The sequence below is a fragment of the Bradysia coprophila genome, unplaced genomic scaffold (assembly GCF_014529535.1).
Source record: "Bradysia coprophila strain Holo2 unplaced genomic scaffold, BU_Bcop_v1 contig_313, whole genome shotgun sequence".
In the NCBI taxonomy this organism is placed as follows: domain Eukaryota; kingdom Metazoa; phylum Arthropoda; class Insecta; order Diptera; family Sciaridae; genus Bradysia; species Bradysia coprophila.
This window is the reverse complement of record NW_023503572.1, coordinates 36,034-59,856: the sequence shown is the minus strand read 5'-3', so window position 1 is coordinate 59,856 and position 23,823 is coordinate 36,034. Positions and strand designations below refer to the sequence as shown.

General features: G+C 39.8%; 2 protein-coding genes and 2 long non-coding RNA genes across 4 annotated transcripts in view; 3 read left to right on the top strand and 1 right to left on the bottom strand.

Annotated features, from left to right (window-relative positions):
• LOC119079212 (multidrug resistance-associated protein 4-like) overlaps positions 1-4,721 on the top strand; it is a 53,717-nt gene extending 48,996 nt beyond the window's left edge. Inside the window, exons 14-20 of the mRNA XM_037186999.1 lie at positions 65-449; positions 512-673; positions 3,550-3,959; positions 4,024-4,145; positions 4,220-4,349; positions 4,410-4,520; positions 4,584-4,721. Coding sequence (XP_037042894.1) covers positions 65-449; positions 512-673; positions 3,550-3,959; positions 4,024-4,145; positions 4,220-4,349; positions 4,410-4,520; positions 4,584-4,622 — 1,359 coding nt within the window. The 3' untranslated portion in view covers positions 4,623-4,721. The remainder of the gene's footprint in view (positions 1-64; positions 450-511; positions 674-3,549; positions 3,960-4,023; positions 4,146-4,219; positions 4,350-4,409; positions 4,521-4,583) is intronic.
• A 2,689-nt stretch (positions 4,722-7,410) lies between these two features.
• On the bottom strand, positions 7,411-23,052 carry LOC119079238. The gene is made up of 3 exons (XR_005088137.1): positions 22,734-23,052; positions 20,521-20,522; positions 7,411-7,422 (listed from the first exon to the last, which is right to left on the bottom strand). It is a non-coding gene; the product is annotated as an uncharacterized LOC119079238 (long non-coding RNA).
• On the top strand, positions 8,888-13,732 carry LOC119079223 (peroxisomal multifunctional enzyme type 2-like). The gene is made up of 4 exons (XM_037187013.1): positions 8,888-9,206; positions 12,776-13,054; positions 13,117-13,496; positions 13,555-13,732. Exons 1-4 carry the CDS (start codon positions 8,957-8,959, stop codon positions 13,702-13,704), a joined length of 1,059 nt encoding a protein of 352 aa, XP_037042908.1. The 5' UTR covers positions 8,888-8,956; the 3' UTR covers positions 13,705-13,732.
• Positions 22,232-23,147, top strand: LOC119079237. Its single transcript, XR_005088136.1, has 2 exons — positions 22,232-22,352; positions 22,729-23,147. It is a non-coding gene; the product is annotated as an uncharacterized LOC119079237 (long non-coding RNA).
• Positions 23,148-23,823: the final 676 nt, after the last annotated feature.

Genomic DNA, 23,823 nt, shown 5'->3' with positions numbered 1-23,823 from the left:
CAACATTTTCCACTTTCCACATCAAGGTTCGCGAATTAATTTCGATTCTCCATTTTATATCCAGAATGTATTCCAAATAATCGGTGCACTATGTCTTGCATGCTATCTGCAACCGGTTATGTTGGTCCCAGCTCTTCTCTTAATCACTTTGTTTTACTGGCTGCGAAATTTCTTTCTACCAACTGCGTCCGATATTAAACGCATCGAATCCATTGCCCGCAGTCCTGTATTTGCCCATGTGGCAACCACAATTGCCGGCCTTACGGTTATACGTGCACTGAAATCGCAAGATTTCCATCGGCAACAGTTTGTACAAAAACAAGATCTGCATTCGAGCGCATTTTACCTAAATATCGGAAGCAGTCGTTGGTTCGCCCAGGCTACCGACTGGCTTTCAACGGGATTTTTCGTCATACTTGTGATCAGTTATTGGCTGGCTTCGACGGATGGTACGTAGTTTCAGAGTGCAATATGGAACCCAGTTAATTGATTTGTTTTATTTCTATCACAGATGGCAGTTCGTTGGGTTTAGCCATCTCGAACGCCCTTATGTTGACTTTGATTTTTTCATTCGGCGTTAGCCAAGTGACCATGCTAGACAATCAACTAATTGCTGTGGAAAGAGTGTTAGAATACACTGACATACCGTCGGAAGGAGATCTTCTTACACCAGGTACTCAGACAAATTGGATCAGACTACCGACTTCTTAGGAAGGACTTAGGAAGGTCCTTTCGGTCAAGGAGGATTTTCGCTTAAACATTGATGGGCTCGCCCGCTAACAGCTGTAACTTTAATATAATTCACCTTTTCCAATGGGAATGGGTATGGGCAGAAGGTCCGTAGAGCGTAGGACTCATAACGTATGGGTACTGGGTTCGATTCCCGAAGTGAACTTGCTCAAACCGTTTTTCCTAATTATGGATGATTAGAAATTGCTACTAGCACATGCCAACAGGCTCTATCGACCGTAACAAAGCCGTACAAAACTAATAGAAATCATAGCGATTTCTCATACCACCATTTTGACAGAAAAATACAATTCACAATAACGATATGCCTGTATATAGCTCAATATAGGTGAATATAGATATATATAGATGTCCATATGTGGAATGCCTGAAACACCCCACACACATAACAAATTATTTCCATGTTAACAGAAACACTCTAAGTACCATTTTTCCCAAGATATTTCAATTTTATTAGGAGACCGGAAATAGTACCGACGCTTTACATTCGTTAATACCTTTCTAACAAAAAAAAATTCATGAAATTCGGTCAAAGTTTACTCGAGATATTGTCAAAATACTCCACGTTCACTGTACGGCCGAGTAGCCAGATAAGAGCTCACTCCAAGAGACCTAGCTCACGCTCCGGAGAACATAATTTCAAAAACTTTTTTTTTCCCTGATTGGTACGGTCAATACCTATCTAATAAAGCTAAAACAGACGAAATATGTTGAAATGTGGCCGACCTACAAGCAAAAACTGCTTGCCGCCCTGTGCCTGTTTCACACCAAGGGGTCTAACTCACGAGTCGGTCATCTGATTTCCATAAACTTTTTTTTTTTGTCGATCGGTATTGTAAATACCTTTTATTTGGCGTATCAGTTACAAGTGTAACGTTTGAATGTCCGGAGATATCTTTGAAAAACCGTAAAGCACTTATTGGGCCACAGCTCCGGAAGGGTCGATCCAAAATCACTCATCTTCGAACTTAGCCTGTCTTTTGATATTACCAAACGGGAAAAAAAAGAATTTTTAAAATCGGATGCGTTTTACTCAAGTTATCGTGCAGACGGACAGACGGACATTTTTTTTCACTGATTTGGCATCTCTAGACAACCACAATAGGTTTCCCCTTACTCAGGGAGTCCAATTCGACGTGTTACGGACGTATGCGTAAACGCATAAGACCCCAGTACTTCGTACGGGTCTAAAAACCTTAGCACTTAAATGTCAATTTTTGGTCTACACATTCTTACAATATATTGTTTCAGTTCCTTACAACGCAATTATACAGTCTTCTTCTTCTTCTTCTTCTTTTTCAGCCTGTTTCTATCCACTGCTGGATGTAGGCCTCTCCAACTTCTTTCCATTTCGTACGATCCATTGCCATTTGCTGCCAGTTTGTACCTGCAATATTCTTAATTCCGTTTGTCCATCTCTCTGGTGGTCTACCTATAGCTCGTCTTTTATATGGTCGCCAGTTCATGATCTTTTTGGTCCAACGTTCGTCTGTCCTTCTTGCAATATGTCCCGCCCAGCTCCATTTCAGAGATGCTATTCTTTCCATGACATCAACGACCCTGGTTTGTTGTCGAATCCATTGATTCGTCATTCTGTCTCTCAGTGTTATTCCAAGCATACTCTGTTCCATGGCTCTTTGTGTCACTCTCAATTATTTCTTCGGATGCTTTTGTTAAAGTTAACGTTTCCGCTCCATAAGTGAGCACTGGAAGGACACAAGTGTCGAAAACTTTGCGTTTCAGACTATTATTCATTTTGCTTTTGAAAATTAGTCTGAGTTTTCCGAACGCTGCCCATGCAAGACCAATCCTACGTCTTATTTCTGCAGTTTGGTTGTCCAGACCTAACTTCAGTTTATGTCCTAGATATACATAGCTGTCGACTCGTTCAATGACAGTGTCACCAATTTTGATTTCTCTATCGTCCCCGATGTTGGTCATGACTTTTGTTTTCGTACAGTACAACGCATAAAAACCGTAGAGAGGCGAATTTGTGAGAGAATTTCATATATTTTCTCTCACAAATTTGCCTCTCTAAGGTTTCTATGCGTTTTAGGGTATAATTGTCGACCTCAGTCTCAAATATTCGAAAACTGTGCTAACTGTTCGAAAACTGAGCTAACTGTTCGAAAACTGTACTAACTGTTCGTCGAACAATGTTCGAATTGGAATACTATAGTAAAAATCGTTGAACGAACATTGTAAATTCGAGAAATTTAACAAGATTCATCGAAATCTTGAGAAATAGAACAAAATATTTTTCACAAATAATAGGCCCTGGATGACACGACCACCTATCGCACACTGCCTATTTTCGGTGTATCCTTGTACCACCAATAATAATTTCGTAATAAAACGCAAAGTGTCTTTAATTACTATTGACCAAGCTACTTCAGGGAATCCTCTGGAACCTTGAACCCACCTAGCTGTCACCAATTCACTTCAGCCTCCGATTTGATAATTTGACTCGAATGGAATGTACACAAATGGTGGCACAGTGCGTGCCCTGAGTACGAAACACGCATCCGTAGGTTCCAATGATGTTTGTCATCCGATTCCCAAAAAAAATCAATGGGAACGGGACAGTTATTGGTACAGCAGGTATCTAGGGTGCCGTGAATTCAAGCAAATAATCCATAGATCTCCACGGCCCACTTGTGTAAAATTATCTTTGAAATTTCGCTACCTATAATATGCGTTCCCCCAAGACAGATTCTGTCCCGAATGCCCCCAAAATTTGGGGCACAAATTTGGGCCTGGCTTTTTTTCAATTTTTTTGTTTCTTTTATCGACAAGTAGATTCAAACGTTGTGGCATGGGGTGACAAAGGGAAAATAGAAATATCGTCAGCCACAATTGTCTTCGATGGGAATCCCGTCCTACGTGACATATCGCTAGAAATCAATCCTGGCGAACACATTGGTATTGTCGGCCGAACAGGCGCCGGAAAAAGTACACTGATCAATGGCATCTATCGCCTTGTAAACCTAGCGTCTGGTCAAATAAAAATTGATGACGTGGACATATCGTCGGTTGGCCTCCATAATCTACGTAGACGATTGACAATAATGCCACAAAATCCGCAGCTATTTACTGGAACGGTTCGATATAACTTGGATCCGCTTGAGTTGAAAAACGATGACGAACTCTACGAAGCCTTGAGGGCAGTTAAACTACTGGACCGTTTGGATAACAATCTTTTCACAGAGGTCAACATGAATTTGTGATTTGATTTTCGTTTCCTTGTTTCTACTGTCATTTTATCACGTGTAGGTAGCTCAAGGTAGTACAAATTTCAGTACAGGCGAGAGGCAGCTACTGTGCTTAGCTCGTGCAATTTTAAGTCGAACAAAGATACTGTTACTGGATGAAGCGACAGCTAGCTTAGACGCAGAGTAGGAATAAAATTTAAAAAAAATTGTTTCCTTGTTTACTCGCTCTTCAGTAAGTAAATCCCTAATTGTTGCAGAACCGAAAGTGTCATACAATCTGTGATTAGCAAGAACTTTGGCGACTCAACTGTTATAACGATTGCACATCGCCTGGATACTATCATCAAATGTGATCGAGTCCTTGTACTGGACGCTGGTGCAGTAGTTGTACGTCGTGCATCCTCGATTCCGGTCAAGATATAACAAGAATGTTGATTTAATTTGCAGGAATTTGACGAGCCTCATGTTTTGTTGCAAAATAGATCGGGCGATTTTTATGACTTAGTGAACCAGTCAGATGGAGGTGGTTCGGAGTACCTGGCCCGTTTGGCAGAGGAAGTAGAAAACGAACAAAAAAAAATTTGGGAAATTTTGCCATTTTATTTTGAAATTATCTTTCAGGCCTACAATGCAAGACATAACAATTCGGAATCGACGTGAAGATGCAATGCGCTAGTCAGTGGATTATCCAAATCTATACAATATTTAAGCTATCTGATCGTTTAACTGAATTAAATCCAAGTTTCGCAATTGATTTCACTGTGTCTTTCTAACGTATTGTTTGATAAGGTTTATCGGTGTGAACAATCCTCGGAACAATCCGAGGGGCAAATCGCTTCCAAAACTGTGCTGTCCGGAATTTATTCCTGGTTACCTACCATAATCTCGTTGAAGATATCGTTGGCAAGGACTGGATATGTATGATTTCATGGCTGGTGCAAGCTGCGAAATTTCGATATGCTTGTTTTTACCAAATCAGTGTGAAATTTAAGAACAGCGGAAAATCTGGTTTCAACATTCAAGCTGTTCGATCGAGATTGACCTGTCAAAAAAGGGGACATACAATTTATCTAAGAGATTCTCTGTCATTGAATCGAAACAGTTGCTGGTTGTCAGTTTGCATGTGGCGAAGTCCTGCTGTACCGTTTGCCTGACCGTTTGCTAGCCAGGGCGCTTCTCGAAAATTAATGACAATTAGATATCTAATTGTGCTTCTTGGTAGAACATAACCAGCGACTTGCACTTTTTTATTTCAATCGCTTTTAGCGTATCAAGAGGGATTCTTTTGAAAAGCCGCTTACCAAAATCGGACCCATTTCGCCTGGGATTGATATATACATGGTTTGAAAGGTCTTTGCCAGTAGACCTCAAAACAGGCCTCACACGGTCTCTAGCCACACCTGGTTGCTGGTTGAACATCTCCGAAGTTGGTAAAATGGTGATTTTTATCCGAATTTTTTGGCCGTCATAAACGATCGTCCCGGGCGAGAGTGGGCTCGTTGGAAAGCTGAGTTCAAGTAGTTTCGGGTCATGCCTAGTTTAATTTAATTCATTGATATATGTTTGCAGAAATCTGCAAGAAAAATTTTCAAAATCTGTGTGAACTTTAGACAGGTCTGGGCTGGTACTGATGACGCTTAATGGGAACCTAACATGCTAGTCGTAACATACATTGTCTAAGCTTTCCATTGATACCCCATTTGCAGTGCTGCTGATTGCTGGTGATTGCTGGCGAGTTTTACGAGTAGCGGTTGTGCTAACATAAAATTCTGTTATGTCTTTAACTACGTTTACGGGCGCAATAGGTTTACGGTCAAAGTAGGGTGACAGGCGCACTAGGGTCACTTACGCAATAGATATACGGGTTTAATGTAACTTAATGCCAACAATATTTTGATTGATTGTTTCAATAATGTCATCAAAATAAACCAACACAATTTCAATATTTTTTTTTAAATATTAAAATATTCATTAAAATTAATACGCTCAATTCAATTATACAATTGCAATGTATGTACCTAGAACACTTTCTGAAATAAAAAATTAAAACCATGTTTTCATTATCGGTCGTTCACATCATATGTGAATCACATGCAACACATTAGAGAACGTTAGCAAAACGGCCGCTAACGCTAATTTCTAACGGTAAGAATGGGGTTGGACCAATATTTTATTACTGGAGATTTTGGAGACTCAACGAATGTAATTAGTCGGTATTACGCAGTCGTATTGGGTTATCCAGATGTTTTTTTTAGCCCCGTACGAAGTACAAAGGGGCTTATAGGATTACGATGCCGTGTGTAATTGATGGAAATCGAAGCAGACGGTAAGGGCAAAGTGTTTGCATATGTTCATAGATGTCGTCATCTATCAAATTTTGGCTGTCCGTCTGTCCTTCTGTCCGTCTGTCCGTCACGTCAATATCTTGAGTAAATCAAATCCGATTTCAAAAAGTTTTTTCCCCTGAAAGAAATAGTTTCGAAATAGTGAGGCTAAGTTCGAAGATGGACATATTCGGGTCGGCCCTTCGTGAGTTAGGGCCACCTAAGTGATTTAAGGTCTTTTGGTGATATTTATGGCAAAACAAACAATGGAAATGTAAATGAAATGGCAAATGATAGGTATTGTCAATACCAATCCACGAAAAAAGTTTTTTTTTAAATCGGGTGAGTGGACCGTGAGTTAGGGCCTTAGAAGTGAAAAGCTACTAGGGCCCTATGTGTATTTTACATATAACTCGAGCAAATTTCATCCGTTTTTCGTAATTTTTGTTTCATTTGGAAGGTAATCAAAGGCCGAATAGAATGTAGTTGGAAAAAAAATTAAATTTGGGTCCTCTGACTAAGGCCGGTACTAGGGCCCTATGTGTATTTATACTCAATAAATTAAAATTTTAGGGCGATTTGAAATTTTTGTTTCATTTGAAAGGAACGTCGTACGGGGCTTCGTAATTGCGCTATGCGCAATTTCTAAGATGTACACATTACATAATAATTTTACTTTAACTACATTAACCGGCGCAATAGGCTTACGGTCAAAGTAGGGTGACAGACGCACTGGGGTCACGTACGCAATAGATATACGGGTTTGTACAGGGCTCAGTCGCAGCAAACGCTCCGACTATTCTGATGGCTCGTTTTTTTAAGATTTCAAAACTTATAATTGACGTTACTTTTTTAATTGAAAGTAGAACCACAATATTTGAGGAATATTCTTTAGCATTTGTAAAGAGATTCTTGTGCTATAACTACAGCCACTCAATTATGAAATATAGATAGCCGGTTTCTCACAATTGTAGGTTGAATTCCCTTATTCTTTCTCGCTTTCGTTTTACGTATGTGTTTAACTTTCAGTGTGAGTTGAATTCCCAAGTTTCAAAAATGAAATTCGGGTCGAATATCGAAATGCTACTTCTTTTTATTCTGAACTAAGGGCCTCATTGGTATAGTTCGTAGTCAATCTGAACGAAAACAATCATCTCCAGTTTGACAATTGTCACAAAAGATTTACTGTTGTAACAAAAGAAATACTTTTGTGCCAACGGTTCCGAATAAGCTGTCACTATTATAAGCTGTATGACTGAACCACAACATCGTGGACTGGTGATCATGAAGTCGGTGGATCAAAACTGCTTCAAGGTAAACATTTTTAAATAAAAAAATAAATCGGTCGTTTCGTACAAACGTGAAGTGACTATTTGCAGGCGCCTGGCAGTTATTGGTCACTATTGATGGCATTGGTGTCTTGACGGCATTGGTGTCCGCATTGGTGTTTTTTCTAGGAATAGTCACCAATAAACGTAAAAAGCCACCAATAGACGCCATTGGCCACCAATAGATGCAATAGCCGGACTTAGACTTCTTATCTTAAACTGGGGACCAGACCGTGATCCCAGTCAGGCTCGCTTAGAACAGTAAGGGAAAAGCATGTCTCGTTTTCTTGTTACTTTTCGGCCATTCCAGCGACTGTCCTGGTTGTCTCTCAAGAATTTCCCAGGCCAGTCTAAGGTCTGCAACGCTCTGCTAGAACTTATACACCTCTGCATGCTACAGAGGTAACTAACAACAACTGCCGCCGGTCGGTCTGACAGTCGGACTAGCTACAAATGCAATTTTTCAATCAGTCAATATAGTTAGTCGAATTACCTGTCTGGCCAGTGTATTTACCGCACACTTGTCTCACCGCCATTGTCATGTTCCTTCCTTATCGCCGTCTCTTCCTTTCTTCCCATCTGTGCGGTTCGACGATGTTCCTCCTGTATTTTCATTCGATCTCTGGGCACTTCAACAAGCACTCGGTAACCGCCCTCATTCAAACGTACACAGCTCACCCTACCCTTCCAACCCAGTAGTAACACCAACCGCGCCGATCAATCTTGTCAGTCAGTGTGCCAGATTACCCGATACCCTCATATCGTCAATTGACCTCCAACGGTCGCCCCACTGATGCTTGGGCTATAATGCTTCTATAGAGCATTCTTACCGTTTGCACTTGACGTCCATTTTTCCCGTAAACTTTCCAATCAAAACGGCGACCGGCCGCAAGCGAAGGAAAAACGCAAAACCACCAATCTCCTTCCCTCACAAACACAGACAAAACTCAGAAGCACTTAGCAAGCAGTCCTCGTCACACAGAACAACAATTAACGCGAAAACCGGCAGAAAAAGTCAAAACTAAAAAGGTGCGGCACAACCTCTTACTTTTCACCCAGCCTACTCAGCCGCCAATAGATGCAATAGCCGGCAATAGAAACAAAAATAATATAACGTCAATACATGCCGATGAACCCATTTATAATGGCGACTATTAGCGTTTATTGCTATACAATTCGTTTTCTTAAAAAAATGTGAAGAAAATCAACAAATTTGTAAGTGGTTTGCCCCTCAATCACAATTTTCAGTACGTATTATAATGGAGAAAGCTTCTATTGTCAGTGCATTTGCGACAGTTTGTAAGTTTGGTTAGCCAGTGAAAATAAACAAAATTTCTTGAAAATGTTAAAGTTTAGTTCTTTGAGGCATTTCAGTAGAAATTCCTTAAATGTTAGAACGATAACAATACTTCGAAATAGAAATGGGAAACCCTTCAACGAAACGATTTGTTCGGCCACCAAAATAGATTTCATCAATCCAAATTCACCAGTGCTGTTTCATGAAATCACTAAGACAAATTTTAAGGATTACAAATTTCCCATAATTAAAATTAGTTACGATCAAAATGATGTCGTTGAACATGCAATATCTGGTGAGTGGTAAAAGTCCAGTGTCTCATTGTTCAAACCCAAGGCCAAATCTGATAAGGGCCATCACGAGGGTAGCCCTAGACCGTAACACATCGTAGAAAATCCAAATAGCCGTCAAACTAAAAGTGTAAACAAAAGATTTTATTGAAAAATGGTTCACAAAACCATACAGGTTGAGACCAGGATTTTCAACGATGTGTGATATGTGAACATCGTCGGCAACATAACTAAAGGGCGTATCTCCGATATCTCATAAACTACTGAACCAATTTTGATAAACTTTTTAGCCCCGTACGAAGTACTGGGGGCTTATAAGATTAATATGCCGTTTGTAACACGTCGAATTGGAAGCAGACAGTAAGGGCGAAGCATTTGGTTATGTTCATAGATGACGAATCCGCAATAAAAAAATGTCCGTCCGTCCGTCCGTCCGTCTGTGACCCCTCTAGCTTGAGTAAATCACAACCTTTTTTCAAAATTTTTTTTCCCAGATTTGTATCGACAAAAGTAAGGTCAAGTTCGAAAATGGGCATGGTAGGGTCGGCCCTTCCAGAGCTAGGGCCCTATAGGTGTTTTTCAGTCTTTCGACGATATCTACCGAAATACGCACGCAATAGCTGCTTGTGATATATCAAATGAAAGGTATTGACGAGTAGAACAAAGTTGCTGAACATTGTTTTTGGGTAAGATGCAACGTGGGCTTGTTGGGATGGCTCAAAGGTCGTTACTCGGCCCTAAGTGTTTTTTGCACATAAATCGAGTAAATCTCATCCGATTTTGCTAGTTTTTGTTTCATTTGAGAGATAATTGAATGCCGAATAGAATGATGGCAGAAAAAGTTTCAAATTTGGGCCCTTGGACTAAGGCCGCTACTCGGCCCTAAGTGTTTTTTTGCACATAAATCGAGTAAATCTCATCCGATTTTGCTAGATTTAGTCTTTTTTGGAAGGTATTTGAATACAAAGAGAACGTGGTGAAAAAAGTTTCAAATTTGGGCCCTTCGACTAAGGCCGCTTTGTGGCCTTATGTGGTTTTTGCTCATAAATCGAGAATATTTCATCAAACTTTGCTTTGTTTCGTTTGACAGATAATTCAATACCGAAAGAAAATTGATAAAAAGTTGTAAATTCGGATTCCTAAAATTACATCGTAAACTTTTGTTTTAAACTTTATACTCGTACGGGCTTTTGTAATTGCGCTAAGCGCAATTTTAAAGATGAACTCTTACAGTAAATTTGCAAAAATAGACAATAATGTCAAGTACGCAATAAGGTTACGGAAGCACTTTGATAACGGACGTATAAGGGTTACGGGCTTATTAGGGCTACGGTCGTATAATGGTTTCGGGCAAAATAGGTTTACGGGTAGTACGGGGCTCAGTCGTAGCAAACGCTCCGACTGTTCTGATGCCTTGTTTTTATTGCGGATTCGTCATCTATGAACATAACCAAATGCTTTGCCCTTACTGTCTGCTTCCAATTCGACGTGTTACAAACGGCATATTAATCTTATAAGCCCCCAGTACTTCGTACGGGGCTAAAAATGTCCGTCCGTCCGTCCGTCTGTGACCCCTCTAGCTTGAGTAAATCACAACCTTTTTTGAAAATTCTTTTTTTTCCCGATTGGTATCGACAAAAGTAAGGTCAAATTCGAAAATGGGCATGGTAGGGTCGGCCCTTCCAGAGCTAGGGCCCTATAGGTGTTTTTCAGTCTTTCGACGATATCTACCGAAATACGCACGCAATAGCTGCTTGTGATGTATCAAATGAAAGGTATTGACGAGTAGAACAAAGTTGCTGAACATTGTTTTTGGGTAAGATGCAACGTGGGCTTGTTGGGAGGGCTCAAATGTCGTTACTCGGCCCTAAGTGTTTTTTTGCACATAAATCGAATAAATCTCATCCGATTTTGCTAGTTTTTGTTTCATTTGAGAGGTGATTGAATACCCAATGGAAAGTTGGCAAAAAATTTTGGGTTTCTAAAAAAATGTCGTAAATTGTTGGTTTTATTTGAGTGGTACGTCGTACGGGCTGTCGTAATTGCGCTATGCGCAATTTAAAAAATGAACAGTTTCAGTAAATTTGACCATGCCCAACTTGACTTGCATTTTGGTAACAGACGCATTAGAGGGTTGTAGACGTATTAGGGTTCCGGGCGTATTATGTTTACGGACGAAATAGGATTACGGGTCGTACAGGGCTAAGTCGCAGCAAACGCTCCGACTGTTCTGATGCCTTGTTTTGAACAAAATTTGTCGGACAATTGAGCCGATTTTAACAAAATTTTATTTTTCCCTGAAAGGTAGTAAAAAGTAATGATTTTTGAGCTCGACATGAAGTCAATCGGCCATACGGTTCGGAAGTTATTGTGGAAAAACTGAAAAGCCTCTAGAGAATAAGACGAAAAATGCTGATCTATGTTCAAAATTCATAACTTGTCAGGGAAAAAAAAGTTTTTCAAAATCGGTTCAGTGGTTCCTGAGATATCGGAGATACGCCCTTTAGTCATGTTGCCGACGATGTGTGTAAATCCGCGAAAACACACCGAACCCAAGTGACGAGTGAATTCGAGTTGAGGGTTTTTCAAAGGCCTCCCGAATCCCATTGCGCGTTATTGTAACCCGAACTGTAATTCGTGTACGAAGAAAAAATTGAATCTTAAACGAATGAAATGAAAGGAGAATGGTCCAAAACAAATTTGTCAATTCCAGCCATAAAAATTTCAAGACAATGTAATGCGGACAGCACGGTACTACTTAGTGCAACCAAGTTACCGTTATAAGTGAGATGAGTGTGTTATTTAAAAAAAACGCCGAACTCGACCCGTAACTTATGAAAACAAATCAATGTCAGATTTCTAATTCGTCCGAGCCAGGGCCAACCTGTTGTCCAGAGAAAAAAACTGACCACACCTGGCCGCCCGGATGATCATAAAAAAACCATCAGATGATTCATTGATTCCAAACGTCTCTAACTTAAAAAATCTTAAAAAATTTTTTAAAATCCTGAAGTTCTGGATCTGGGAAGATGATAAATCATGTGTGGTCCTCCAATTGTGGGAAGTAATATGATACCACGACAATAATCTCGAAAGTCCAGAAGAAATAAAAAAAACCTTCCAAATCCTTTAAATTCCTTGAATTCTTGAACGAGAACGTTGGGGGATCTTGTGTGGTGATGGAATTTTGAGAACCAACCCGACACTAACTTAATAATACCAAATGTACAGAAGAGAGCCAAAAAAACATCAGATATCTTTCAAAATCCTAAATTTGTAGAACAACGGGTGGTGTAACAACATAGGGGCCGTTCATAAATTACGTAACGCAAAAATTGATAATCTTCAGACCCCCCCCCCCGGGTCTGTAACGCTAACATGTATGGAACTTTAAAAAAAATGTATGGACCGTAACGCCAGGTCAACACCCCCCCCCCCCCCGGGTATTTGCGTTACGTAATTTATGAACGGCCCCATAGTACATAATGGTGGGGATCGAAATGACCGGGGGATTGGTCTAAAGAGTTCACAGTGTGAATCACTACATTTTATTTCTTTTTCTCTCTAAATATAGTCGGCGTTGAACCTGGCGAGAAGTACAGTGATTTGTATTTAAACAAGTGGAACACGCAGCTTCAAGTTCTACCAACCTTCATATTCCCATTTACGAATAAAATTTTCTTGGACATGAGCCTGACAAATCAATCGGGCATATTGCTATTCGACCAGACTGTTCATGGAGAACATTACGTTGAACAAATCCGGCGTTTACCGCCAAAAGGAGACATTCATTTGGAAATTAAAACATTAGACGTACTAGACAAGGGCAAAGGAACATTGTATATTTTAAGCAGTAGGATGTAACACAACGAAACGAATGGAAAAATTAAATTCATTTTCTGACTCTTTCAACAGTGAACGGCTTTGACAACAATGGCGAAGCGTACTTTAAAACGGAATATCAAATGTTTGAAATTGGAACGGGCGGATTCAATGGGAATAAATCGAATCCATCCTTGACGCGAACGGCCGAACCGGATGCGAACTCTGCACCGGATTCCACACTACAATTTTCGGCGATTGTCCCTGAGGGTGGATATAAGGCCAAACTATCGGATTCTGACCTTACCACCATTAGCATCTACTCACCGCTCCATCCACGTCAGCATTACTCAGACCAATATGATTTTATGCCATGTCCATTGGCACATGGCCGGTACACCTTTGGTAAGGTTATCAAAATGATTCTGTTCAAATATGGTCATGGTCACGCAGAAAGATTCAAAGCAGCAAAGGTAAGACCATGCAAACATCGATAAGATCAATACGCTGAAACGGAATCCCCCCATACAGGTGCGATTCGCCGAGCCTGTGTATCTGGGCGAAAATGTTCAAATCACTACGTGGAAAACGGATTCAAGAATACTATTTCGAGGGAATGTCCATAGGGATGGAAAATCGGCAAAAGTTCTAACCGGAGGTTACATCGACTTGGAATCCTAGGCTGAACAAACTTTAAATCAAAGTGCATTAATATTTCTTTCTTTAATTAATAAAATTTAAAAAAATCTTTCTTTTATCCTATTGACGAGGGGTAGCGGTCGGAACGGGACTAACCGGAACCCGATTTCGACCCGAACTTCACCTGAACCTTTCGATGTCGGGCTCAGTCCCAAGCTGAATCGATTCGCCCGAATCGATTCAAAAATACACCATATATCATCAGGCCAAGGCGACAGTGGCAAACAAATGACCAACCTCTATGAAGTAGGTGACACCTTTTGGAATGTACAAGTCTAGCGAACCAATAGTAGTTTAGACAATTTTCGGGAAGTGTCAAATGAAGGAGAAATTCTTTTGTGTAAGTGTTTTGACAGCTACCACACTTTCTTTGTTCAAATTAATTTCCCTTACGAAACATTTCCTCGTCATAACAGTCTAAAGAAAGAAAGATACAATGTTAACCTGCACTTCGTGTTGTGTGTAAAATAATATCAGTCAATGACCCTTAATTGAATACAATTGAATTCAATTACTTTATTTCACCGCCAAAGACATGCTGAATAATTGATTTACAATATTTACATAAAATACAAATACATAAAATTAAACTTGTCAATATCACAGTTGGTTGTCGCTCAGTTTATTTATGAGCAAACGTATTTGTTTTGAAGTTTGTGAATGGACCGAGCCTCGGTCACCGAGGGGTGGACCACTCTAAAATAATCACCAAATAATCAGATAATCCAAATAATCAACTTGTCATCTATGCCAGTTTCGAGGCCACTTCCATAATATAACGAACAAATGAATAATGACAAGTTTTTAAGCGTGCAGTAGCCTCAAGAAGAGTGACTCAAACGTCCTCAAAAATCTCAAATAATCACTAAATAATCATGTCCTTGAATTTAGCACAAGATTAAAAACACAAGATTAGTAAATATCTTGATATATCAAGATTGGGTGACACGAATGTTGATATATCAAGATTCATGTCACCGAATCTTGATATATCAAGATTGATTGGTTATTATGACTAGCGTTACCATACAATCTATTCTCACTAGCAGAGCTTATGATCCCTTACGAAGAATCAATAACGTATTGAGGACCCTAGCGTTACTGCACAATCAATGAAACGGGGTGCTAGATGATCCACATATTCTTATACTGGCAGAACTTACCATTCCTCAGAAGAATAATCCGATTTCACTGACCCACCCAGTAAATAACGTCTTAAGGACCCTTCCTTAAGAAGAATAGTCCAATTTTATGATTAACAAAGGAATTTTTAATAAAATTGTTGTATGGCTTGGTCAGTAATTCAACATTGACAAAGTGTTGTATTGCTTTGACCTGACCAAAATTGTAGAAAAAATTTCTTTTATTCAACGAAGGGCGAACGAAACGTGTTACCGTTTACGATTCGTGACGAAACATTTTACCGTTTACAATCATAGTGCGGACGAACAACAGGACAAAACAATGCTGATTTCGGCGTATCACGCCATCATCAGTGCACCTATGTCTTGCGATGACTATGTGCATATCAGCATGACACAAACTGAAGTGAGCAATCGCTTCAATTGTACGAGCATTATATACACTTTTTCGTCATTTGTTAAAACTCTTTGTTTTGTTTTTTGTGCTATATCTCTCACATACAGCTTTTGTGGATCTCTCGCATCCGACAATTTGTTTTTCGGTAATTTTAGTGATAATAAATAAATTGTTACTAAAACCGCGCAGAGTATGGCATAGGTGCACTGATGATGGCTTGGATGATGGCGTGATACGCCGAAATCAGCATTGTTTTGTCCTGTTGTTCGTCCGCACTATGATTGTAAAAGGTAAAATGTTTCGTCACGAATCGTGAACGGTAACACTTTTCGTTCGCCCTTCGTTGAACAAGTAAGGCCCCTAACGTGGCACTCCCGTTTCTCAATTTTATCGATCTGTATAGTCTTATGAATATTTGAATTGTTGTAAGGGGTTGTGGGCAAACAAACCCTATTTTGGATCAGCCGTAGACATATATCGTAAATATTTGTAATTAATCAATAGAGATAAGCTCTTAATCGTAGCTCTTTCGAATTGACTTCGTCACACTAGAGCTACGCAGATGTTTTTTGTATTTATAATCGAATTTAAACTGAAATAAATGAAATGAAATGAAATAAGCTCATCATCGGACAAATAAATAAGATAATATTTGAAAAATATTTACAAGATTCATTTTCGATTTTCTTACAACTTGATTTGTGACAATTCATCAGATTATACAATCCTAAAAAGATTTTAATTCATTGGAAATTACAATTGACGATTTCATAGTATAGACCGAGGGAGACGTTTGGGGCTGTTTTCAAAGAAAAGCATTGGATATCCTACGGCTGAATCCTAAAAAAATTGTCTTGAAGGTCTTATCGGCTAAGCTGTGGAAGGCCGTTTTCGAAAATAGGCCTTGCAGGTCTCGTCGACTGACTTCTGGGAGACCGTTTTCGAAAATAGGCCTTGTAGGTCTTGTCGACTGACTCCTGGGAGACCGTTTTCGAAAATTGGCCTCGTAGGTCCTGTTGACTAACATCTGAAAAGGTATTTTCGAAAATTGGCCTCGTATGTCTTGTTGACTGACTCCTGGGAGGCCGCTTTCGAAAATAGGCCTTGTAGGTCTTGTCGACTGATTCCTGGAAGACCGTTTTCGAAAATTGGCCTTGTAGGTCATGTTGACTGACCTCTGGGAAGCTGTTTTCGAAAATTGGCATCGTAGGTCTAGTAGACTTATTCCTGAGAAGCCGTTTTTAAAAAATGGCCTCCGACGTCCTGCCAGCAGACCCCTGGGAGGCCACTTTTGAAAAATGGCCTCCGACGTCCTGCCGTCAGACCCTTGGGAGGCCACTTTTGAGGCCTGCGGACAAACAAACTCAAAAAATATTTTTTGGACCAGGCCCAGACACATAATAGATAATAGATAATAGAAAATATATATCTGATAGATAGATAGATGGATAGATAGATAGATATATGGATAGATAGATAGATAGATAGATAGATAGATAGATAGATAGATAGATAGATAAGTAGATAGATAATAGGATAGTTAATCGTAAGATAGGTAATAGTTAGATAGATAGATACATAATACATAAACAGGTAGTAGATAGATTGTATTGATAGTATAATGTTGGGCTGCGGACAAACAAACGCAATTTTTTTTTGAAGACCCGTTTCTCTATCGAGAAACGGGAATAAAAGAAATTTTTCAACAATTTTGGTCAAGTCAAAGCAATACAACACTTTGTTAAAGGAATTTTGAAAAATTATTTATTCAGAGCGAAAAAAAAGACTGCTCGCATAGTACGGCGCAGTTAGTAAAAAAACGATCTTGTCAATCAACAAATATTACAATAAATAAGAATCATCTGCTCTATTACTTCCTAAAGTTCCAAGAATACATGCTGCATTGCCTCTTTGTATAGCAATAGAAATTTTCTGCAACAGGTAATCTTTGGAACGTGGCTCCCCTGATTGTCTCTTCATCAAAGTATTTATTGAAACAAAAAACTGATTTTAAAAAAGATTGAAAGACAATTGTAGACAATTGCCAGCATAGGTATTAATATTACCATTCGATGAGGCTTTTTATGTGGACGAATAAATTTCTTCGTCCATGTTTGAGTTTTCGATGTCTATGTTTGAAACATCAGACGAGGTCGACAAGTCTTTAGTCTCGATGCTCATTTTCGAGTCGTTAGATAAAAACGATTCTTCTGGAATCACCGCTAACGGTGAATCTTTCGTAACCATTTTGAAATCGTCGTGAAGTTCAGACCGTGGCGTATTTGCCACACATATGATGGAAAAATAATGAATTGTATCTTCCTTGAGATCTTCTTCGCTTTGGTTGATGCAATGACAATGAGTCCACCTGTCGCAGCAGTCACATTTTACCATTAAAAGTTTAGTAAGTTTACCACACACGATACATGCGTCTACACTAGTGAAGAATCCTCTGGAGTTTAGCCTTTCTTTTTGTTACGTTTTGAAAAAGGGGAAAATCCTCTGGAGTTACGACTTTTCGTTACATTTTGTACAAAGGAAAATTACCTGAAAGGTAGCCTTTTGCGTTACAGTTTGTAAAGGGGAAAAATCATCTGGAATTTGCCTTATGCTTCACACTTTGTCGGAAACATCCTCTGGAATTTAGCCTTTTCGTTACGTTTTGAAGAGGGAAAAATCCTTACGCCTTACGCCTTTTCGTTACATTTAAACAGGAAACTACAATCTCGACAGATCAATTAGCGTATGTTATAAGGGAAAAGAGTATAGTTACAGTCCAACAGAGTATTATCCTCATTCGTAGAAGAAAAATCCTAAATAATTACGCACAATAGAGTATTAGTTAGAGATGTGCAGGCCGCCCGAAAATGTCGGGCCGCCCGGGTTTTTATCCGGCCCGACCGGGCCTGGGCCGGGAGGGCTTCAAATCTGTCGGGCCGAGCTTGGACCGGACCTAGAAAATCAAATTTTTGGCCCGATTTTCAAAGTTTCGCGTACTTTTTTATATGAAATTTGCTTTCGGGCCGCCCGAAAATGTCGGCCCGTCCGAGTTTTTATCCGGCCCGATCGGGCTTGGGCCGGACGGACTATAAATACGTCGGGCCAGTTCGGGCCGGGCTTTAAAAATGAATTTCGGACCGGGCTTCGGGCCGGACGGGCTTCAAATAAATATCGGCCCGCACACCTCTAGTATTAGTGTTCCCATTTGTTAAAGTAAAAATGTATTTTCGGAGCTTCAAAGAAGTTTTTCGTTTGTTTAAAGCCAGACTTCAAAACCGACTTGTTTTTCCAGTGTAACTGTAACGTTTTTCTTATAATTTCCATAAAAAAATCGTGATTTCCGTTGGAGTTGGGTGCAAATAGTCTTTATATGTCTATTTGCACCCGGGTGCAAATAGTCACTTCGTTTTGACTTCCACCACTGTTGCACAAAACACGCTAGTATTTACTTCGTGCGAATTTTAAAAGAGTTACAAATTCATGTGGTTTGCCCCTCGGCCTTACGCACTGAATGTGAGTTAAAACACATCGTGTGCATAAAAATCCAATGTTTTTTTTACATTTGGTATGTAACACCTGTTTTCGGTCAAAATTAGTAAAATGATTGTCATGACAGTCATATTCAGCACGTGGACCCTTTACAAAATTCAGTATTCAAATGGAAACATAGAAGGGGAACATTCCACAGTTCACAGTTTGGCGCGACCCGTACTCGATCCTCTTCAAACAAAAGAAAAAAAAAATAATGGAAATCGGTCAAAGTTTACTGGAGTTATTGGCAAAAACACCACCTTCATTGTATGGCGAAGTAGCAGGATATGCGCTCACCACAAAGGACCGAAGCTTGTTTTCCTATCTAGTTAATGGCATGCTTTAAAAATTGGAACTTAAAAGCCTCCGAACGACCTCCGCTATCGACATTTTTTAACGGGTGGAAATGGATTTGTTCCACCGATTTTTCTGCTCTCTCCATTGCCGAAAGTTTTGATTGTCCTCCTACCTCCTGTATAACTCGGCGGTTCGCTGATGGTAAATTTTCAAAATCTGAATAAAACTTGCTGGAAACTTGCCGGAGGATCAATCTAATGCCTGAAACTGTAATTCTTTTTCTTGAAACTATAGTTTTGAGTCTTGTTCCTCATCAGATCGTTATCGTCGGAAAATACCAGCAAAAATAGTCGAAGTAGCCGTTTAAATTTGGCGGACCTGTTTGCCAAAAACGCATGCCGCCCTGTATGTACTATGTACCAGGTTCACATCGATGGCCCTAACTCCAGAGTTGGTCGTCGAAACTTTTCATTTGATGTATCATTGTACAATGGTAGCGGTCCGGAGAAAGACCCTAAGCAACTTATGGGGCCCTAGCTAGAGGTGTGCGGGCCGATGTTTTTTTGAAGCCCGTCCGGCCCGAAGCCCGGTCCGAAATTCATTTTTAAAGCCCGGCCCGAACTGGCCCGACGTATTTATAGCCCGTCCGGCCCAAGCCCGATCGGGCCGGATAAAAACTCGGACGGGCCGACATTTTCGGGCGGCCCGAAAACAAATTTCATATAAAAAAGTGCGCGAAACTTTGAAAATCGGGCCAAAAATTTGATTTTTTAGGTCCGGTCCAAGCTCGGCCCGACAGATTTGAAGCCCACCCGGCCCAGGCCCGGTCGGGCCGGATAAAAACCCGGGCATTTTCGGGCGGCCCGCACATCTCTAGCCCTAGCTTGAAAATGGTCGACCCAAAATTACCCATAGGCGATCTTAACCTTACTTTTGACATTTCCAAACGTGAAAAAAAAGCATTTTCGAAATCGGATATGTTTTACTCAAGTGGATATTTTTTCGCTGATTTCGCATCTCTGGACATTAAAAATACGTTTCCACTTACTCAGGGAGACGAACTCGACGTGTTACAAACGTAGGTCAAAACCTCGGTCAAAACGTATAAGACGTAAGTCCTTCGTGCGGGTCTAAAAATACGACTTCAAAACGTTTGACGTCAGACTTAATTTTAACATGAGAACAATTGTTTAAACACATTTTTGTTTTCAAACTTCTTGTCAATTTTATTTTTAAATATTTAGATAAATATCTGAAACACAATTTGTTTGATCACCATTTATATTAAACGGAAGTTTTACTTATTCATTTTTGTTCAAATAAAAGAGCTCAACAACTGAGATGGGTAATTGGTGTGTACTGTTCGTAACATCTAATTTGTGCATTTTTCAAGTTTTTAGTTAATTACTGCATTCGAATTTTGTATACCACGCCTTCGGCCGGTCTTTCTGCAACCGGTAGTAGATTTCCTGGGGTAGCGTAATTTGGTGCACCATGCACCATGCAAAGCTTAAGTGTGCCAGTTTCTCCTCTAATGTGAATTTATCACACGATGCCGAAACAAAGCATTTTTAGTAAAAAGAGAACTCGAACACAATCTGAACACAACAAGTCGATCGGATAAAATTTACTCGGCAAAGAAGCCGGCGGAACAGTCGGAGTGTCGGTTGCGACTTAGTTCGGTGCAACCAGTAAACCTATTGCGTATCCTAGTACGGCCACACCCCTAATTGCGTCCGTAATTGTAAGTGCGTGTTTAATCCTATTAAGTCAGTAACTATATTGCCCAGCTTTGCCCTAAAATCAAAAATCACTTGGGGCCCTAAATGTTATAAGGAGTCTTAGGAACCAACCCACTACCACCACCATAATACCAAAAGCCCAGAAAGGAACCAAAAAAATAAAATAAAATAAAAATTCTTCAAAATTCTAAAGGTTTAGAACTAGGAAGATGGACCATGTAGGGTTATGTATCTTTAGGAACCTGCATACCATCTTAATGATCCCAAACGTCCAGAAGTGAGCCTAAAAAATCTGAAAAAAAAATCCCCAAAATACTAAAGTTCTAGAACTGCGTCCCAGTTACTGGGAAGATGGTGGTTCATGAAGCAATATGCTATTACCTCAATAATACCAAATGTCCAGAAGGGATCCAAAAAACAACAGAAATCTTATAAAATTCTAGAACTGGGAAGATGATGAGAAGTGGTGACACTTTGGGAACCAACACACCTCCTCAATTATTCCAAAAGCTGAAAAGCATTATGAAAATCAGTTTTTGCTTCAGCTACATGTAAAAACCATCACCTAACATTATACGGCCGAGTAGCACGATTTAAGCTCACTCTGAGGCCTCCAGCTCATGATCCGATGAGCTGATTTCTCTAAACTTTTTCCCCGATTAGTGTGGTCAATAGCTGTCATCCTGCAATTAATAATCATTCAAGAAACCCTAAAGGTGAATAGCTAATGACAGCCACTTGTGACGCTGTAGCGTGACATCATATTCAAATACATGCGCGCAACATTTTACATCGAAATGATGCACAGAGATGGCGCACCCAGTGACAGCGAAGCGTCCAGAACTTCACGACAATGACAGACGTACTGGATTTTCGCCTATAAAAGCAATGTTACCGCAGTACAGGCAACTCTTCTTTAGGCAGCTGTACTGTATGCATCTTACAATTAGTTCATACATAGCTCTGAATAAAGAATAATTTGTGTGTAGGAAGTAGAGGTGTTTCACTGGAAAAGTCAAAACAGTTGTATGAGAGTGAACACGTCTTACTTTTAGTCTGTTCCTTCATATCGACCAGCATTCAGCCAACGATACGTCATCATCATCGTTGCCCCCTCTTCAACGCACATTTTCTTTCTAAAACTTTTTTAGTCAATTTTTTGTTGATAAAACTCTTGCGTAAATGTGCAGAATGCCCCTCAGCCATATCAGTTACTTTGTAAGTCAATTTTGTTTACCCTAGATTAACAAATAACTGTTCTGTTAGCACAAATTGAAAATATGGGCGAATGTAATTTGTGTAGCAACTAACCGGATTTTCCATTTTTATTTTCCGCTCGTCACAAACAGTGTCTTGACGCAATTCCAACTTATACAGAAGCTCACAATCCATCCGAATGTTTTCAGTATAAATACAACCGAAATTACAACGCAGAAGTTTAGTTGCCAAACGAGAACAGTCCGCATAAAAATGTACATTTCGTCTTTTATGAAAGCTTTGCTGTTGGTACTTTTCGTGGTTGTAAGTGAATTTCCTTTCGTTTATGAAAATAGATAATGTTAATGGAGAGTAGTGGTTGATCAAAGTTTGGGGGCAACGTCGAATATTTATCAAGAGAGAATTGGGACATTTCAGCATTGTCCCCAAACCAGAAGACATTTTTGGTCAACTTCTGGTACAGTCGACGACGTCAGTGATTTAGCCATGAATTTGCTTCAGCTGTTTTCTAGCTGGTCTACTCATACAAACAAAAGTGCTTTATTAGGCTTTATCCGGGTGAAATAGTAACACGCGATAGTATGCGGCCATCACCAGCGGAAAAACAACTCCAGCGAATTCATGTCTAAACACTGACGTTTACTGTTAGCCACTACAAATCTCCTTTTTTGTGACGTAGATTACCAGTGCCGAGCCTCTACTGCGCCCTGCAGTATGTGTGCGATGTTTCAAATATTGGAGTAAGGCGGAATGTGACAAACAGGGTAAAATTCATGTTGAACAGACCTGTAACGCCTGTTCTGCATGTGTGGATCCGTGCATAAATTGCTTCTATGAACCATCTGAAGAGGAATGCCAGTTGCAGGGTAAGGTACTTCGTCCTTACTCCTGCTACCAATGCGGCGAATGTGTGGATCCATGTATACAATGCTTTTATGAACCGACTGAAGCCGAATGCCAGTCGCAGGGTAAGGTGCTTCGTCCTTACTCATGCTACCAATGCGGCGAATGTGTGGATGCGTAGAATATAAAAAAAAAAGTTTTTTGTTGTCGACTATAACAATTTTGATGTTGAAATTAAGTGAAATAAATGTTGGTTTATGTTAACCGAAGAAAGGAGATTATTTAGGAATGTAGGCGTGGGGTTCGTTCCACATGGTAGTGGAACGTTTTTCACTGAGGGAGTGACGAGGCATGTTTCATATCGAAACAAGGAAATTATTCTTTTTTGGTCATCATTTCCAATACAAGTCCAATGCAAAATTGAAGGCGAGAAAATCAAACGAAAAAATGTAAAGTATTTTTTATTCACACCCCTTACCTGGCCTACAATTTATGTGGAGTAATCTGGGCAACCGTAAATCATGTCCGGAGCGATAGTGGATGACTTGACGCAGTCTAACTTCCAAAAAAAGAACGAAGAAATTTTTTTGAGACGCGGCAACTATGTATAGCCGAACATTTCAGTTTATGCCCTTTGGACTTTATCACCACAAAACATATTCTATCATATTCTCGCTTCAAATACGAGCAAAACGAGCTATCACTCCACTATGTAGGTTTAAAATTGCCGGAGATACATCGTTTTGAAATTGGCCACTTTTCATACAAAATTCACCAAATTGACTTTTCCCAAACAATCAAAATCTGCCAAATAATTTTTACAAAAAAAAAATTTAGACTGGAAACAACCAAAATTTTACCAAAAAAATCTGCGTCGCAAAGTGGCAGATGTTCAGGAACAGACCAGCAAGAAAATTTATCTGCCACATGC

Bases quoted from the DNA above. Each gene is read 5' to 3' on its own strand.
- LOC119079223 (XM_037187013.1), top strand. From the start codon at position 8,957: ATGTTAAAGTTTAGTTCTTTGAGGCATTTCAGTAGAAATTCCTTAAAT. The intron at 9,207-12,775 runs GTGAGTGGTAAA...CTCTAAATATAG, and splicing joins CGTTGAACATGCAATATCTG to TCGGCGTTGAACCTGGCGAG. The intron at 13,055-13,116 runs GTAGGATGTAAC...CTCTTTCAACAG, and splicing joins AACATTGTATATTTTAAGCA to TGAACGGCTTTGACAACAAT.